At 29.4% G+C, this 19,028-nt stretch overlaps 1 protein-coding gene across 2 annotated transcripts; it reads right to left on the bottom strand.

Moving 5' to 3' along the window:
* Window positions 1-16,043: 16,043 nt before the first annotated feature.
* On the bottom strand, window positions 16,044-18,704 carry LOC125865134 (transcription factor MYC2-like). Of its 2 annotated transcripts, none has more exons than XM_049545312.1 (3): window positions 18,102-18,704; window positions 17,244-17,582; window positions 16,044-16,536 (listed from the first exon to the last, which is right to left on the bottom strand). In XM_049545312.1, the coding sequence occupies exons 1-3, from the start codon at window positions 18,693-18,695 to the stop codon at window positions 16,285-16,287; spliced, it is 1,185 nt and encodes a 394-aa protein (XP_049401269.1). In that variant the 5' UTR covers window positions 18,696-18,704; the 3' UTR covers window positions 16,044-16,284. The 2 variants fall into 2 exon arrangements, with proteins under 2 accessions (XP_049401269.1, XP_049401270.1); XM_049545313.1 differs by having other exon boundaries at window positions 17,244-17,567.
* Between the last annotated feature and the right edge of the window lie 324 nt (window positions 18,705-19,028).

Below are 19,028 nucleotides of genomic sequence, written 5' to 3'. Positions count from 1 at the left end.
ATTAATTGTGTCAGGTTTGATTATTATTGGATGTGTAATGGGTGGGTTTATAAATTATATCAATAAATTAAATTATAACCATAGTTGAGCGTCATGTATTTTAAAAATTATGTAAATAGTTTAAATTTAGAACCGTTAAATATGTGGTCAATTTTGGACCAAAAGGTGGATGACAAGGGTATTTTGGAGCCAATAGGTGAATGGAGGATAGTTTTGTACCATTTCCAATACTTCAAGGGTATTTTAGGCCTTTTCCATTGATTTTATAATCTTTTTAACATATTATTTTTTGGATATATGATTGTTTTTCAAAGTGATAAAAAAATAAAACACAAAAAATATGTGAATAAAATATTAGAAATTTTGATAGGTTCGATCATTTCTCTATTCAAATATAGTAAATGAGTAAATGAAATCATTTTGATGTCATACAAATGAGGAGAAGAGATATATTTATATTCTAATCTTAGATAACGTCTTGCATGATATCCGTCCATCATAATTAGCATTATATGTAAGTTGCAATTATTATATTGTCTTAAACGTTAAAACCAGATTTTGACCCATACAATATGAGTAGATAAATCGTGACAGGAATTATGGTACAATTTCCCACACATGGTAAGATTATATTCTAGTGATCAATTTGGTCACTTCATTTTTGAGGGAAATAAAGAGGACACTTGGTATCCATATACATTTTTTAGAACAAAATATTCATTGCCTTTTCTCTTTCCTTATTTATTTATCTAGTGGAATTAATATTGTTGTGCCAAAAATGTATTAGACATTTTGAGTGTGTTTTTCACGAAAAATATTTTTCTAGAAAATATTTTCTTGGGAAACAAATGGATTTCTAACTTATTTTCTCATGTTTGATTAGTGACTAGTGAATAGAAAATACTTTCTAGAAAATATTTTTTAATGTTTAGTCGGTGAATGAAAAATATTTTTCAGAAAATATCTTTTATTTTTGGCTTGAGACTAAAAAATACTCTTTAGGAAAATAATTTCTAATTGAAAAATCAACCCCGATAATTGATCTAGGACCCGACGCCGACACCAAAATTAGGACAAGACCCCGATGACCGTTCCAAAATCCGACCTTGAGATTCGATCCAGGACCTAACCTAGATTTTTGACCCAGGAATTTTTTTTACAAAAACAATTTTTTTTTAATTTGGGGGTGGCCTGGGTGGGAGTGGTGCGGGGGAGGGGGGATTGGTGTAAAAAATGATATTTTAAAAAAAATTTAAAATATTTCCCAAAAACAATTTTATCATAAAATTGTTTTTGGACTGGAATGACCTGGGTGGGGGGTGGCGGGGGGATGGTGGTAGGGATGGCGTAAAAATGAAATTTTTTTATTGAAATATTTTCCAAAAATAATTTTTTCAAAAAAATTTGACGGGAATGGAATGGAATGGAGGTGGCGGGGGTAGGGGTAGGAGTGGCGTAAAAATGATTTTTTTTTAAATTCGAATATTTCCCAAATATATTTTTTTTGAAAAAAAAAGTTGACGGGAGTGGTGGGGTAGGGGGTGGCCTTGTTGGGGGCGGGGTGGGGTAGGGGCGTGAAAATGAAAAAAAATTGAAATATTTTTTAAAAGTAATTTTTTGGAGAGGGGGAGGTAGGGAGTAGGGGTTGGGTGAGATAAAAAAAATCTTAAAATCTGAAATATTTTTCAAAAATATTTTTTAATTTATTTTTTTTGGTTTGAGGGTGGGGGGGGGGGGAGAGGGTCTGGTTTGGTGGTAGGGATAAAAGTATATTTGAACTTTAAAAAATAAGAAAATGTCAAAAAATTTAATTATTTTTTTTTGAATGGGGAGGGTCGGGTACGGGGTATGGGTAGGGTAAGAAAAAAAAGTTAAAGGATGAAGTAGAGTTTTGAAAAATGTTTTCTTAATTTTGGAAAGGAAGTCATTTTCCTTAAATTTGAGAAATGAGTTGATTTAGAAAACATTTTCCAAACATTTAAGCCAACGAAACATGAAAATATTAAAAAATATTTTCCTTCATACCAAACACACCCTTAGAAGTGTTTTTAACCTTGACAGTGCCATTTATTATGAAACGTGTTATTTGCTTAGAAGCCATATATATAGAGCCAAATGTTGTTGAAATGAATTGAAGTTTTTGTCCAATTAGTTCAAATTAAATGAATATATATATATATTACCTTAAAAGCATGAACTCCTAACTTGAATGTTAAATTACTATAATATCCCTAACTTTGGTTGTGAATTTTTCGATGAGTTGTGACTTTTCTGATAAGTTGTGACTTTTTTCAAAGTTTGCGATTTTTCGATGAGTTGTGGCTTTTCCATAAGTGTTATGACATTTTCAATAAGTTGTGACTTTTCCAAAGGGTTGTGACTTCTTGGAAATGTCATGACTTTTCAGATAATCCCCAACTTAGATTGTGACTTTTTCGATGAGTTGTGCCTTTTCTGATAAGTTGTGACCTTTTTCAAAGGTTGCGATTATTCAATGAATTGTGGCTTTTCGAAAGTGTTGTGACTTTTTCAAAAAGTTGTGATTTTTCCAAAGGGTTGTGACTTCTTGGAAATGTCATGACTTTTCAGATAAGACACATTATATTTGTTCATATTACCCTTCGTTGACTATAAATAGAGGGGTTTCCTCTCATTATTCAACCACATTTGTTAAATTACTATAATATCCTTAACTTAGGTTGTGAATTTTTCGATGAGTTGTGACTTTTCTAATAAGTTGTGACTTTTTTTAAAGGTTGCGATTTTTCGATGAGTTGTGGCTTTTCCAAAGTGTTGTGACATTTTCAATAAGTTGTGACTTTTCCAAAGGGTTGTGACTTCTTGGAAATGTCATGACTTTTCAGATAATCCCCAACTTAAGTTGTGACTTTTTCGATGCGTTGTGACTTTTCTGATAAGTTGTGACTTTTTTCAAAGGTTGCGATTTTTCGATGAGTTGTGGCTTTTTGAAAGTGTTGTGACTTTTTCAAAGGGTTGTGACTTCTTGGAAATATCATGACTTTTTAGATAAGACACAAAAAAATATTTGTTCATATTACCCTTTGTTGACTATAAATAGAGGGGCTTCCTCTTATTATTCAACCACATTTTTTTTAATCTTCTACTCTTCTTCTTCTTACATTTTAATTTTTTCTTTTTGTGATTTATTGTCATTGAGTGAGTTCGAAGTTTAGCGGAATATGAGGTACCACTATTCTGATGAAGTAAGTTGTTCTACCCTAAGAGGATATATTTCATAACCTTGAGTACTTGAGGAAAATTATTTTGATGATATAATAATTACTTTTTTTTCTTAATATATACATTAGTATGTAATGTTCCAATATATGAAGTTTGCATGATGTAATCTAAATTCATTTGTTTTTGTTAACAATTTTTCTTGTGATGTAGATGCATAAATAAAGAGAGAAACTTGAGATGAAAGGGAGGACGTCAAGTTTCTTTGTGTTGATACTCAATTGAGGAAGCTTTATTTGTTTTGGCAACTCAACAATTCTCACATGCTCAAAAATCATTCATAATATAATGACAACCGTAGCCCACAGGAAAACAACAAAGTAGACAAGTCATCATCATTCTTCATCTTACCATTTCACCCATTGAGTTATCAGTTTTGATTGTAAGTCCACTATTTCAAAAAATATATTTTCACTGTTACTTATAATATGATTATATAGTCATGATAAAAAAATATTTTTTTAATAGATATGTAAGTAAAAATGAACAGAGAAATAAAGTGTTTGGTGACAAGAGATTTCAATCAAATGGAACACTAGAGTTATATTGCATGAAGAATTTTCTGTTATTTTGTGTTTATTTTAAACTAAGAAAATATTATGTCACAAGATACACTCCTTGTTAGCTATATAAAATTAGATAAGAAAATAGTTATTGGTTATAAAGTGATCTTAAATCAAATTAAAGATTCTATAAATAATACATTAAATTTTATTCATCTATCAATTTTTTTAATTGAAAATTTTTAATGTTTTATGTTACGATACAGATTCTATAATATACTAGATACTAGATACTAGATACTTTCATTAGACAACAACTATATGATATGTATGCAGCAGGAAAAATGAGAAGACTACAATTCCATAAAGATAAGGTAGAAACTTAAAGAAATGAAATATTTTTTTCGTTATAGGTGATGTTGTTCATATATTAACATTAAATTATGCTCCTGAAATATATATAACAACATTTCCCTTTAACAACCTAATTTTCTTTAGAACTAATTTTTGATGTTATATTTGTTTTATCTCTATAACATTCTACTTATAATAGTGTTGACATTCACCATAGAGGTACCCTTTTTTCGTAAAATTACCGCTCTACGATACCCTTACTCAAATATTATTTGAGTAAAACTACTTTCTAAAAAATATATATTACGTATAAAGATAAAATTTGGAAATATTTATGGTAATGGTTATGCACATACTAAATTTCAAGCATGAATATTTAAAAGAAAAATTGTACTTAAATGGTATCCATGTGGTCATAACCTTAAAAGGAAAGACTATTGGTGACTTTTTTTATATTGATATTTTTTTTCTATTATGTTGGTTAAATTTGTTTACAAAATTGAGTGAAGCAAAACATAATACTGCTAAAGAAATGTCACTTTCTTCTTATATTTAAACTTAGAATGTATTTTCAAATGTACCAATTAATGATATTTGGCCATTTTGATTTAAAAAGACAAGTAACTCTATGATAATCTGTAATAATGATTTAAAATCACTTTTTTTTTTTTATGTTCTTTCAATTATAATCATTTACTAAAAAGCTTCAATTTAGTAATGTTAATTCCATTTTACAACATCATATAACATATGATATGATACACATGTGCAACGCACGTGCCGTGAAACTAATATATATATATAGGACAACCAATCTTTCTCTTGCAAAAGACAAAGTCACAAAGATGATTTTGGCAAAATGGATTAATTAATTAACCCATACCTCCTCCGGCTACGTGTTATTTGGATATTCACCTGTCCCCCACTAGTGAAAGCAAACTAGCCTCTTAGATTGGCGAGTTATGAAGAGAGTCACTTTCGAAATATTCAATCCAGCTATAGATGTTTTGTAGTTTAATAGAATAGACACTTTCAAAAATAGACCAAACGAACCCAATCTTGTTTGATAAAAAAATTGTTGGAACTTTGTGGTGTTAAATAAGTAAAAGCTTAAAGTTATATTATTTTATAACAATATATTTAGTAAAATTTACAAGTGGAATTTGAAGAAGGTAGAGTGTATACAAATTTTATCATTACCTCGTGAAGGTAGAAAGTGTTTTTCCTCAGTACAAGTGTCACAAATTCATGTAAAAAAAAAACAGTGGAGAAAACATGCAACTAACAAGGGAAGGAGTACAAAACATACCAAAAAGGAACAAAAACAATAAAATAATAAAATAGTGTGATAATCGAAACAAAATAAACAGCATACGATGATAGATATATCAAAAGCAATAATGAGAATAATACGGCTAGTACAATATTATAATAAGAAAATATAAAGTTTTCTATTTTTTCAGATAACCAACTCCAATCCAATCATCTATTTACTTTCTAAAAAAAGGCTTAATCCATCGATGGCCCCTTAAAGTTGGCATGAAGTTTCAATTAGACACCTTAACTAGACGATGTTCATCTTAGACACCTCATGTAGGATACCGTTGTGTCATTTTGACACTTTTTTTTCAATCGACAAAAATATATAAGGTGTGTGTGTTACACTCGCGAATAACGTGTAAAGTGACTAATTAAGCGATGACATTTGTCATTTGTGTCAAAAACAATTCTTAAACAATAAATTTTGAATAAAAATAAAAAGCAATCAATGACATAGGGATTTTTGCCCAAATAATTTTTGAGAAAATACATAAAAAAACCCCTGAACTTGGTCGGATAACTTACTTTAGTACTTAAACTATATGGGCGTTTAAATCCCCCCCTTAAGATCTTTGAAGTGATTTTTTTTTCCACCCTGAGACTATAACACCACTCTCACCCGCCACATCATAGCCACGTAAGCGCCACATCATAACCATGTAGGAACCATGTCATTAATCTTTATTTCTTTTTTACTTATTCACTATTTTTTCTTAAACACTTTTTAAAATTAATTATATCAATTGATTAATTTATAAATGCATAACCCCCACCCCCATGCTCACCCCCACCCCCACCCCCTCTCTTTCTTATTCCTTGTTGTTCACCATTATTCCAACCTTCAATATTTTCTTTTCTTCTTCTTTGCTATTCAACAATTTTTTAAGTCACTTTAAAGAAGAAATTCACATTATCTTCTTCGAACCCTCCCAACAAATTTACCCTCTTGGAGAATGGATTTTTTTGAAAGCCAATTTTTTCTTGACAACTCAAATAAGAAATGAAGATTGCATAAGAAAGTTGATCCAAAAAAATATAATATTTATGAGAAATGTTTGAATGATCTAGAAATCAAAATGGGTCACTCAAAATTTAAGAAAGTTTACATTTGTCAAATCGATACTAATAATAGAGTGAAATCGACGTCAATAAAATGACATTGCTATTAAATTTTACGAATTATTAAAAGATTAGTGAAATGAAAATAGTGGATAGATGTGGGGAAGAAGATGGAGGAAGAGATGTTTTAATGGAGAAAAATGTGTATTAGACAACAAAATAAAAATAAAAAAAATTAAAGAAAATAAAAAGGGGGCCCACTAATTTCATTTACCTCTTAATAAGAAAATTTACATATTTTAAAGATTTAATATATATATATAAAAAAAAAATATTTAAATAATTTGTTATATATTGGCCAATAAAATAAGGTCATGTGTAGGGCTTTAAAAATTCAGCTTTTTTTTTTCTCTTTTTTCACGCACTTTCAGGAAAGTGCACTCACTCTCTCTGCCACATCATCCCTTAGGGGGTATTTTAATCACTTTAAAGATGTTAAAGGGGTATATAAACACCCGTATAGTTTAAGTACTAAAGTAAGTTTTTGTGCCAAGTTCAAGGGGGATTTTATGTCCTTTTTTCCATAATTTTTTTTTAAAATTAAGCCAATAAATTCACCCAGGACCCACCCCACCCCCACAATCTTCTTCTCCAGACACCCCAGTCCATTTGCAGAAATATCCCCCCCCCCCCCTCCCCGTACCTATCCATTTGCAGAAATGTTTCTTCTCCAAGTACTTGCAAAAATATCTAGGAAACACGCCCACTCAAATGTTATTTTCTTTCTGTTTTTATCTTAATCACCAGATTCACAAAAAAATTAAATTTAGCTCCTATGTAAATATTAAATTATTTCAGAATCATGAATTAATTTACTAAGTAAATTTTGAAATAGGTTTATTTCTAAATTTCTAAAACAATTTCCATCATTTTTCATCAGTTTTCGGTAACTAATTTTGTTCTCCATCTTGGATGTTTAAGTTTAAAAAATGGTGGCTGAAAATTGTAAAGAAGAAGAAAAAAAATATGAAAAACTTAACTAAATAGGTTCTCACGCGCAGTCACTTAGTGTATTACACTCACAAAGTCATGTAAGCAAAAAGTGTCAAAATGACATCGATTCCCTACATAAGATGTCTAATATGAACATTGTCCAGTTAATGTGTCTAAGTGAAATTTTGTGTCAATTTTAAGGGGCTACCGATGGATTAGGCCAAAAAAAAAAAATCTCATTCTGTCTTATCAATATTATATTATTATTTCTATTTCATTCTTATTTTCATATTTCATGATATAAAATATTATTCCATTCTTTCTTTTTCAAATAATCATTTTATATAATTTTCATGTGATATAAATTTTTTATTTTTTCAAATGATTTATTTTAATATAAAATTGTATTTTATACTAAATTTCTAAATAACACAAATTGCAAGCAAATACTATATAATATACAAATTAACAGAGAATTCAAATAAAAGTAAAATCATTAATGAAATACAATTACATAGACATTACATAAACACTCAACTTTCAAGATTATTACGTTTCTCCCATAAATGCTCTATTAATGTAGTACCGAATTCAAAATGAGCAGTTTTGTCCTTAATTTTTCTATGTTTAGCCAAAAATTGTTCAAATCGGAGATTTTCATCTACTACCATTTTGTAGTTATAGTTGGATCCTGTACGACATCTTGAATTGGTGCATTAAGATCACGTTCATCCTTGATTATAATGTTGTGCAATATAATACATGTAGTCATTATATCATGTAGCACTTTCTTTCTCAAAAAAATGTGACGATCCTGCAATAATTGCAAAACGTGATTGTAAAACTCCGATTGCACGTTCAATATCTTTTCGGCAAGATTCTTGTTTCATCGCGAAATATTTCTTCTTTTAGAAATGTGGATCTCGAATAGTTTGAACAATTATAGACCATTTAATTTTGTGCATTTTTTATAGTGAAAATTACTAATATTATATTAAAGTAAAGTAAAATTTTAAAAAAATTAAAATATTATTAATTCGGAACGAAAGTAGTTTATATTAAATAATACATTTTAAAAATATTATATACTTTTGAAAAGAATTACGTATATTTAATTAATGATCTTATATGAAAATAAATATATTAATTAGAAAATAATAAAAATAATAATAAGTAATGAAAAGTGAAATAGAGAGTGTGAATAATAGTTAATGGAGGATAAACAATGACTTAAAGAGGAGTTGGAGACTATTCTGTTTTTTACTGTCTAAATATAGAAAATAGTGTCGCGGAAATAAACTTCAACTAAGCGGCCTACTCACTTATGTTTTAACTTAATTAATGCTTAAATTGTTTGATAAAATGACGAAACATAACAATAAAAGGTAAAATAGAGATGAGTTGAGATGTCAGAGCTCCTCAACTTTCCAAAAACAATTATGTGAGGTAGTTGTCTTCCAATGTCAATAGCCATTTGGCGCTCCCCCAAAACTCCTTCCAAAGAAGGAATCTATTACCCTCAAACTTAAATTTGTTTGTCTTATTTTTTAAATTTATTAAAAAACTATTTTTTTATTATTATTTTCAATAAATTTATAATTTTAATTTTTTGCTAAATTTAAAATCATAAAATTTAAATTATATTTTACTTTTGTGTTAAATTAAAATAAAAAGAGTATAAATTAAACAAGTTTCTTTTTTTATTTAAATAAATTACTCATTTTGTTCCAATGTATACGATTTATTTTATTTAGTCAATTTAAAAAAGAATGACACATTTTTATATTAAGTAACAATTTAATTTTAAAATGCATATTTTACTCTCAATGAAATGATTTATCGTCACACAAATATCTATCACTTACTTCCTCCGTGTATTTCTACTTGTCACTTATTCCTAAAATAGATTTTCATTTTTATCTGTCACTTTTGACATACAAAGAAAAGACAATAATTATTTTTTTTCATATTTTTCCTCAGCATTAAATTCTTATTTTTCAATTCATTTTTCAAGACATCATTTAATAAGAAATTGTTTAGTAGAATACCTATATCATTAATTATTTGGTGTTTAGTGTAATTTTTGTGAGACATAATATCTATTATCTTTTTTATCTACTTTTAAACGTTCGTACAATTCTATATTTGAAAAATAGACATCTTAAAATAAGATTAATCATCTTTATCTTTGAGTCATCAACCACTTTTTTATTATATTATTTTAAAAACCAAGACAATATCTAGCAGTAAAATATAAATAATAAACTAATATGAAATCCAACAGCTAAAATGTGTGGCGGCTCTTTTCATTATTTAGACTTAAAAAGTATATTAAAATCTTCATATAGATCTTTATTAATCAAGTTTGTGTTTTGAATCGTTACACTATTGTACCTCATGTTTAGAATGGATCCAGCCAATAATAATTGCTGTAAAAAATACGAATAAAGGTCTAAAAAATATCTTAACTTTGGTAGAATTTGTTGTTGCGATACTAAACTTTCATGAGGACCTATTACCTCCCTTGACTATTTAATATCGTATTTTAAACATATATATTTGTCCACGTGAACATAAAAAAATGCAAAATTATAAATAGTAATGTGTCCATGTGGGCACATATATACCTTTAAAATACACTATTAAATAGTTCAGGGGGTAAAAAATATGGTATTAAATAGTCTAGGGAGGTAATAGGTCCTCATGAAAGTTTAGTATCGCAACAACAAATTCGACCAGAGTTGGGGTATTTTTCAGACCCTTATCCCTTTAACACCCAAGTATGTCATACAGACGTGTTACATAAAAAATTGATTTTGTAATCTTTTTAACATATTATTTTTCGGATATATGATTTTTTTTTATAAGAAATATGTGAATAAAATATCAGAAATTTCGATAGTAAATGAGTAAATGAAATCATTTTGATGTCATACAAATGAGGAGAAGAGTTATATTTAACATAGACAATGTCATTTATTATGACACGTTTAATTTGCTTATAAGGCATAAATATAGAGCCAAATGTTAGTTGAAATGAATTGAAGTTTTTGTCCAATTAGTTCAAATTAAATGAATCTTATATATATATAGGACCACCAATCTTGCTCTTGCAAAGGACAAAGTCACGAAGATGATTTTGGCAAAATGGCTAAATTAACACGTACCACCTCCGGCTACGTGTTCTTTGGACATTCGCCCATCCCCCACCAGTGAAATATTAGAGAGTTAAGAAAAGAGTGCATTTCCATCGTGAAAGATTCAATCCAGCTATAGATGTTTTGTAGTTTTAATAGAATAGACACTTTCAGAAATAGACCACACAAACCCATCTTGTTTGATGAAAAATTGTTGGAACTTTATGGTGTTAAATAAGTAAAAGCTTAAAGTTATATTATTTTACAATAACAACAACATATTTAGTGAAATGTCACAGGTGGAGTTTAAAGAGGATAGAGTGTATGCAGATTTTATTATTACCTCGTGGAGGTAGAGAGTGTTTTTCGTCAATTCAAGGGTCGCAAATCCATGTTAAAAAAAACAGTGGAGAAAACATGCAACTAACAAGGAAAGGAGTGCAAATCATATAAAAAAGGAACAAAAGCAACAAAATAATAAAATAGTGTGATAATCGAAACATAATAAACAACAGACGATGATAGATATCAAAAGCAAGAATGAGAATAATACGGCTAGTACAATATTATAATACGCAAATATAAAGTTCTCTATTTTTTCAGATAACCAACTCTAATCCAATCATCTGTTTACTTTCTAAAAAAGAATTACCTTCCGTCTCCTCAATATTATATTATTATTATTTCTATTTCATTCTTATTTTCTTATTTCATAATATAAAATATAAATCCATTCTTTCTTCTTTTTTAATTGCAATAATTGCAAAAAATATGATTGCTAAACTCTGAATGCACATTCAATATCTTTTCGGCACGATTCTTGTTTCATCGCAAAATATTTCTTCTCTTAGGAATGTGAATCATGAATAGTTTGAACAATTATAGACCATTTAATTTTGCGCATTCTTTATAGTGAAAATTAACAAAACTATATTTAAGTAGGAAAATTGAAAAAAAATCAAAATATTATTAATTCGGGATGAAAGTAGTTCATATTAAATAATAATATTTTAAAAATATTATATACATTTAAAAAGAATTACGTATATTAGAAATTTAATTAATGTCCTTATATGAAAATAATAGAAATAATAATAAAATAATGAAAGTGAAGTCGAGAGTGTAAATAGTAGTTAATGGAGGATAGAGAGTGACTTAAAGAGGGATTGAAGATCCCATTCTATGTTTAACTCTCTAAATATAGAAAATAGTGTCACAAATTTAGACTTCAACTAAGCACCTGCTCACTTATATTTTAATTTAATGCTTAAATGGTATGATAAAATGACGGAACATAACAATAAAAAATAAAATAAAGATGAGTCGGAGATGACAGAGCTCCTCAAAGGTTCCAAAAACAATTGTGTGAGGTAGTTGTCTTCCAATGTCAATAGCCATGCGGCGGTCCCCCAAAACTCCTTCCAAAGAAGGAATCTATTACTGTTCAAAATTAAATTTGTTTGTCTTGTTTTTCAAAATTTATTAAAAAAAATATTTTAATTTTTCATTAAATTTAAAATTATTTTTTACTTTTGAGTTAAATTAAAATAAGATAAATAAATTAAAATAAAAAAAGTATAAATTAAACAAGTTCCTTGTTTTATATATAAATAAATTACTCATTCTATTTCAATTTATACGATTTATTTTTAGTCAATTACATTTATATATTAAGTAATAATTTAATTTTAAAATGCATATTTCATTTTTAATGAAATGATTTATCGTCACACAAATATCTATTACTTACTCCCTCCGTGTATTTTTACTTGTCACTTATTCCTAAAATTGATTTTCATATTTACTTGTCACTTTTGATATACCAAGATAAGACAATAATTTTTTTTTCCAAATTTTTCCTCAGCATTAAATTGTTATTTTCCAAATCATTTTTCAAGACATCATTTAATAAGGAATAGTTTAGTAAAATACCTATATCATTAATTATTTTCTTAGTAGATATGTAAGTCAAACTGTGACACTTAAAAATGAATGAATTGAGTATTTTAGATTAATTTTCTTTTTAAAAAAAAAATTCTTAAATTTTGTATCAAATTAAATTAACTCATATAAAATGACACACCAGAGAAGTAAACTAAGTTTCATGAGAAAGCAAGAACCAGGGTGGAAGGGCATGACACTGTCACTGTAATTTTACATCACAGGTTGGTTTCAGTATGTCAGAATTTAACAGGCCAGTACATATAAAAACTTACCATACAAGGATATGGTATCTCATAAAAACTCTTCTCTTTTTTTCATTTAGAATTTCATATTATATTGAAATTTGACTAATTTTAATTTGAGATGTATAAGATCTTAATAAGGGAAAAATGGTTTTTAAATTTAAATAATTCTATATTATTTTATAACATTTCAAATTTAAAAGAAAGAAGAGAGAGTATACTCTTGAATGATATGTTGCTATTGAGTTAACAAGTTTTAGTGCTTTTCTAAAAAAAAATTATCGGATTATTGATTCGATTTTAATTTTCTAATATTATTTTGAGTAAACTAATAATCATTAAGACTATAGTAATTTTCTATTTTTCCCTATATAAATATTAAATATTAATATCAGAACCTTAGTAGTTATTTTCTTTGTCTTTTAACCTCAATACACACTTCATAGTAATTTTGAGTTCACAAGAAACAAATTCTTTAATTTGTGTTGCACATTTATAGATCTTTTCATGTTAATTACTATTGGTTCTATTTCATGAGCATTCTATTGTCACGACCCAAAAATGGACGTGATGGCACTCGTCTTAACCCACCAAGACAAGTCAACCTAAAACTCAACCATTACAATAAAATGCGAAAATTTTATAATAAACTCAAATATACCCCCAAAATCTGGTTGTCACGTGTACAAGCCTCTAAAGTATTACAATTGAATCAAAAGAAAAATACAAGTCTCATATGACATTGTTTCTAGAGTAGAACAAGATCATAAACAGGAGTAAGAAGGATTGTTGAGAAGACAACCAACTACCTCACAAATCTCCCAGAGGCCTCGGAAAAGAAGAGAATATCAAGTACCACAAAAATCCAGGCTCGTAACCTACAAAAATTTGTAGAAGCAAGGGGTGAGTACCAAACCACACGGTACTCAGCAAGTAAACCTCTAAATGCGAGTTAAGGGGATAGAATACAAGTACTCCTTACACCCCAACCGAACGTTCACAACTACAATCTGTATAAAATCAGTCCAACCTAACAGTTCACAATTTACAAGCACATATCTCAACAACGACATTCTAACAATCATATAATCTCAACAACAAGCTCAATATTTATCAATTACCACCTCCACAACTACAGCCTGCTTAGTACCAGCCCAACATAACAGTTCACAGTTTACAAAGCACATAGCTCAACACAACACTCTAACAATTTCATATCCTCAACAACAACACTCTAACAATTGCATATCTTCAACAATAAGCCCAATATTCATCAGTCACAAGTTTCATAGAAAGGCACTCGCAAGATCAGCAACACACAAGTTCAAGTTCACCAATAATAAAGAAGTGCAATGCAATGAAATGCAATGTCAAGTATAGTGATGCATGTCTGACCTAATGATACATACCTGCTGTCTCTCAGTCCGGGACCCATGGGGGACATATCTGTCCATGCATCCATCGCGGTGCGCGATACGACCCTCGATAATAGTAACCATCGCGGTGCGCGATACGTCCCTCGAAATATAGTATCTGTCGCGGTGCGCGACACGTCCCTCGAAATATAGTATCCATCACGGCGCGCGATACGTCCCTCGAAATGGTACATCCTCTTTATTTTCTTATTCTTTCTCAATGCACATAACACTTGTCACAACCATGTCTCAGAACAATGCAAATGACATGTTCACACAAATAATGAAGAGATGACCATTTTCAAAACATTGCACAATTCACAACAACACAATCAGGATACAACATCAACAATGATTCAACAAGCCTTTCAAACAATTCTCAACACATCACACAAACAATTGATCACATTGCCTTTTATTATCCCTTTTTCATCATTAGAATTAATCAATGTGGACAAGTCAACCCATCACCAAGCCTCATTATGCTAAACACATATTACAAGGAAATACATGAATTCCACACACTTAACAAGGGTTTAGAAATCCACTTGCCTCAAATAGTCGAACAATCACTCCAAGACTTGAGTCTTTCCTTTCGTTGAACTTCCAACTCAAAGCAATCTATTCACATTAATAATTACAATAAGATTTCGAAACTAACCACACTCAGATTACTATAGGTCTAGCCTAGACCCAAAAACTCACTCAATTTATAATCAAGTTCTTAATCTTGGTGCCAATTAACATGTCAACTCTCATGTTTTCTGAATTTCAAGCCTATGGTTAAGTTTCAATTTCTCCAAATATCACAAATATCATGCACCTAATATTTAATTACATGTCTCAATATTTCAAAGCTTGAATCATATGTGATAATTATAAGAAAATTGTGAAACCAAAAATTAATGTCATAACCACTAAACTTAACTACAGCATACGACCTAAAATTTCAAAACCAAAACCATTAGTTGATTATCATAATTAATTTAACAATCATGTGGCCATCATTACATAATGATTGGCCACTGATGCATTCCCTTCCAATTCCAAACATGCGTACATAAAGTGGCAGAAGTTAATTTATAACAATCAAACTTTCAACTCGTTTCACATTCAATTATAATAATAATAAAATAATAACAGTAACGAGTCAATATGCACAAACTTGCCTATATTATTCAAAAATCTAGTCTCAAGTGATTAACCCATCATTAGATCATTAGATTCATTAAATGATATCGCCATTACATAATTCTTAAATATAATATACTTACCATTATTTCTGGCCGAAATTTTCAACAACAATAACTAAAATTTAGACTTTCTCTCAAAGATATATAATTATACTAATGTATACTATCTATCCTAGAATTACTACAAATAATAAAAGTTGAACTTGAGGTTTACCTCAAGCACGGAACAATTTTCTTGCGGCACCAACTGCCTCCATGTTGAAGCCGTAGGTTAATTATTGCCAGACTCCTTTCTTATTCTTTTTACTAAATAAAATAATATGTATTAAAAGTAATAAACCTAGTAACTTATTTTAATATTTCAGACTTGGCCTATTATTATTAATAATAAATAAATTACCCGCAAATTAATTAACTATTGTTAAATGACTATTCAAAATTATAAAAAAATGACTTTTCGGGTCCGGGTCATTACATCTATGAAGTTATATTATTGTCTTGTCGAGCCAAATTGTTAGAGAGTTATATATTTATTTTATGAGCATTTACTTGTTAGTTAAATCGAAATCGAATCATTAAAGATAGATAAAAATAGCTTATTGATTTGATGTATTTAAAAATCAGATAAACCAAATCGATAATACACTAAACCGACCAATCACACCCCTTTCTTAGACGTGTAAGCGAAAACCCTACACTTCTTTTCCTACTCATGAGCTATCAAATGAGTAACTCCGAAGTCGATTCTCAATCCAAAAAAATGTCAAAGCATACGATACTGTTATTGAGAGATCTGATGGTAAGATTAAAAATGAAAAGAAGAGACTGAAGATCATACTTCATCTTCAGTCTCCAATAGGTAATTATCAACATGTTATTTGCTTTAAGCTTCTAAGTAGAGCATTTTTTACTTCATCTTCAGTCTCCAATCCTTGAGGAACTTTAACAAGTATGTAATGTAGCATAAGATCATTGACACTTGAGATGTTGGCATGGTAGATATGTAGTTCAACTTCTTGAAGAGCACACATCAATCTTGTTGATGGATAATCCACATTTTCTGATTGAACCCTAATCATGGCATCTTGACCTACCATCTTCACTTCAATCACCATTGTCTGGTTGTTTTTGTTCCAAATGTTGCACAAGATAATGTGAGATACTTTGTAACATTTAAAATGGGATTGTGTCACATGGAAGTAAAAAATAAATAAAATAGTTTGGAGGCTTTATTATTATAGTTTTCTCACATGCATATCTTGGCAACAATAACATATCAGTGTAATTTCATAAAAAGGAATTCAAGAAAGGTGGTGCGCACAAAGACATTATCCTATCTAGTGAAGGTAAATCTAGAAGTGTCCAACAGATGTCTGGATCAAATAAACTATTTTAAAGTAAATATGAAAAGGGAATACTGAAGAAGTTGTGATAAAAAATAATGGAGAATTAAAAGAGACATGCATATATCGTGATATGTTTAAAATTACAAAATTCAAAATTCTATTTTTAATTTAAATTTATATTTAGATATTTTTGGTTTTATTAAAACTTAATAAATTTAAATTAACATATATAACATGTCTTTTCATGGAATAATTAAGATGACTATTTTGAATTAATTCTTTTCTTTTTCCAACTCTACAAATATAAGCCTTCTTGGAGAAGTGATCAAAACAATCCTTTTAGAAATACTCATTTCATCTCAATTTAGGTGATGTAATTTGACTGAACACATAATTTAAAAAATGTCTTTTGTTGATTTATTAAAAGTCAAAACCAATCTTTGAAATAATTGACAATACGAGAAGAAAGCACGCCTTACATGATCCCAAGAAGTGGTAGAGCTTTGGTTGTCCACTACATTATCATTTTCCATTTTGTGTTTCTTCTTGTGCTCTGAATAATAGTAATTGTTATGAAGTTTTGATTCTAATTCATCCACTTTAGCTTTCAGTTGGGTAATATATGTTACAGCATCTGATAGCAATGTGGCTTTGTCCATTTTCGTTACGTTTGGAACCACCTCGCGCAACGCGTAGAATCGAGAGTTAAGTTTCTCTCTTCTCTGCCTCTCCGCCTCTACGTGGTTTCCTTGTGTCTCGCAAATCTCTCTCCCTTTTCTCCCCCTTTTCTTCAAAGTCTTGCTCTGTACAGGCAAATTCTGCATTTAAAGTTCAAAATAAGTACTTTTCACCTTTTTCATAAATATTACGTATTTCATTTGACTTCAACATATTAGGTAAAAAGTTGAAATTTAAAAAATTTGCTAAAAAAAGAAATAATCATTATTTTTGAGACAAACAAATTCAAATAGAAAGAATATTTGTTTTTTTTCAAATTCCTCAATTCTAATGCCCAAATGGCCACTAACTTGAGATTTTTTTAGAAAAAAGCAAGAATGATGCACATACATTCAATTAAATGAAAGAAATATGAACTAAAAGTAGTTTATCTTTTCTGAATTTCATGCTCAGTCAAATTACATTATATAAATTGAGACGAAGAAAGTATCTTCTTAACATTCTTGCTTATTCTTCAGCGTGATTCAAATCCTCTTGATTTTGATGGATGTGTTCAACCACTTGAACCGACTCACTTGTCCCAGTAAATATTACAATATCGTAGTATAGATGTAACATATATCAACGCGAAAGCAATAAATTCAGTTGAAGCAACTCACCTTAAATCCAACTTTGTTTTCCTGTGGTGTTGTACCTACTACTATTTCACCTTTCTTTGCTTCTTGACCATATTGTTCCAAACAATTGAAAAGACCAAAATCATCAATTGGACCAATTGTTTCATAACCAAAGAACAGAGACTTGACTTGTTGAATCAAGTTCAAGTCCTGTTTAATCACTGTGCTCGAGCCCAGTTCGAGCACACCACTAGAAATTGGAATATATACAAAAGTATTAATCCCATGAACATAATGAGCTTCTTTAGCCCTTTCACAATGACAAAACTCAAATTGTTGATCCCCTGTTAGCCACACAAAAGAATCACTACTAAAACATTTTCCAACAACTCCTTCACCAACAGAAAAACACTGAGCTAAAGACATCAAGTAGAACCATTCGACGTCTTTATTATTCGTCGTCTTCATGTTTAAATGGCCATCACCCCATGTTAAAGAAAGACTATTATTCGACGATTGCCAGAAAATAGCATACGCCCAATCAGAATAATAATTTGTTTGATTCTTGAAAATATATTGAAGCCTATGTTGAAGGCTTGATGGTGATGATGAAGGGGAAAAGATTGGTTCATCCATTTTTGGTATTGATGATAAAGAGAGATGAATAATTGAAGCACGTAGGATAAGGAACACCATTAACTCAACTTATATATATGCGCTCATAGCCTCATACCTAACTTCCTCATTTGTCCTAATTTATGTGACGGTGTTCGAATTCGAAAGTTAAACAACAAATTTGTCACGACCTTGATCTGTCGTGAGTGACACCCACACTAACCCTTTAATGGAAGAACCAGCTACCAACCCAAGACTAACCCATCAACCATTTTAAAACCAAACCATGGAATAAAACGCTAATAAAATAGTCTTAAAGCAATTATAAGTTTGAGCTTCTATAAATTTAACTAG

The sequence above is a fragment of the Solanum stenotomum genome, chromosome 5 (assembly GCF_019186545.1).
Source record: "Solanum stenotomum isolate F172 chromosome 5, ASM1918654v1, whole genome shotgun sequence".
NCBI classification, from domain to species: domain Eukaryota; kingdom Viridiplantae; phylum Streptophyta; class Magnoliopsida; order Solanales; family Solanaceae; genus Solanum; species Solanum stenotomum.
Note: the sequence above shows the minus strand (reverse complement) of the source record. Positions and strands in the feature narration are given on the sequence as shown.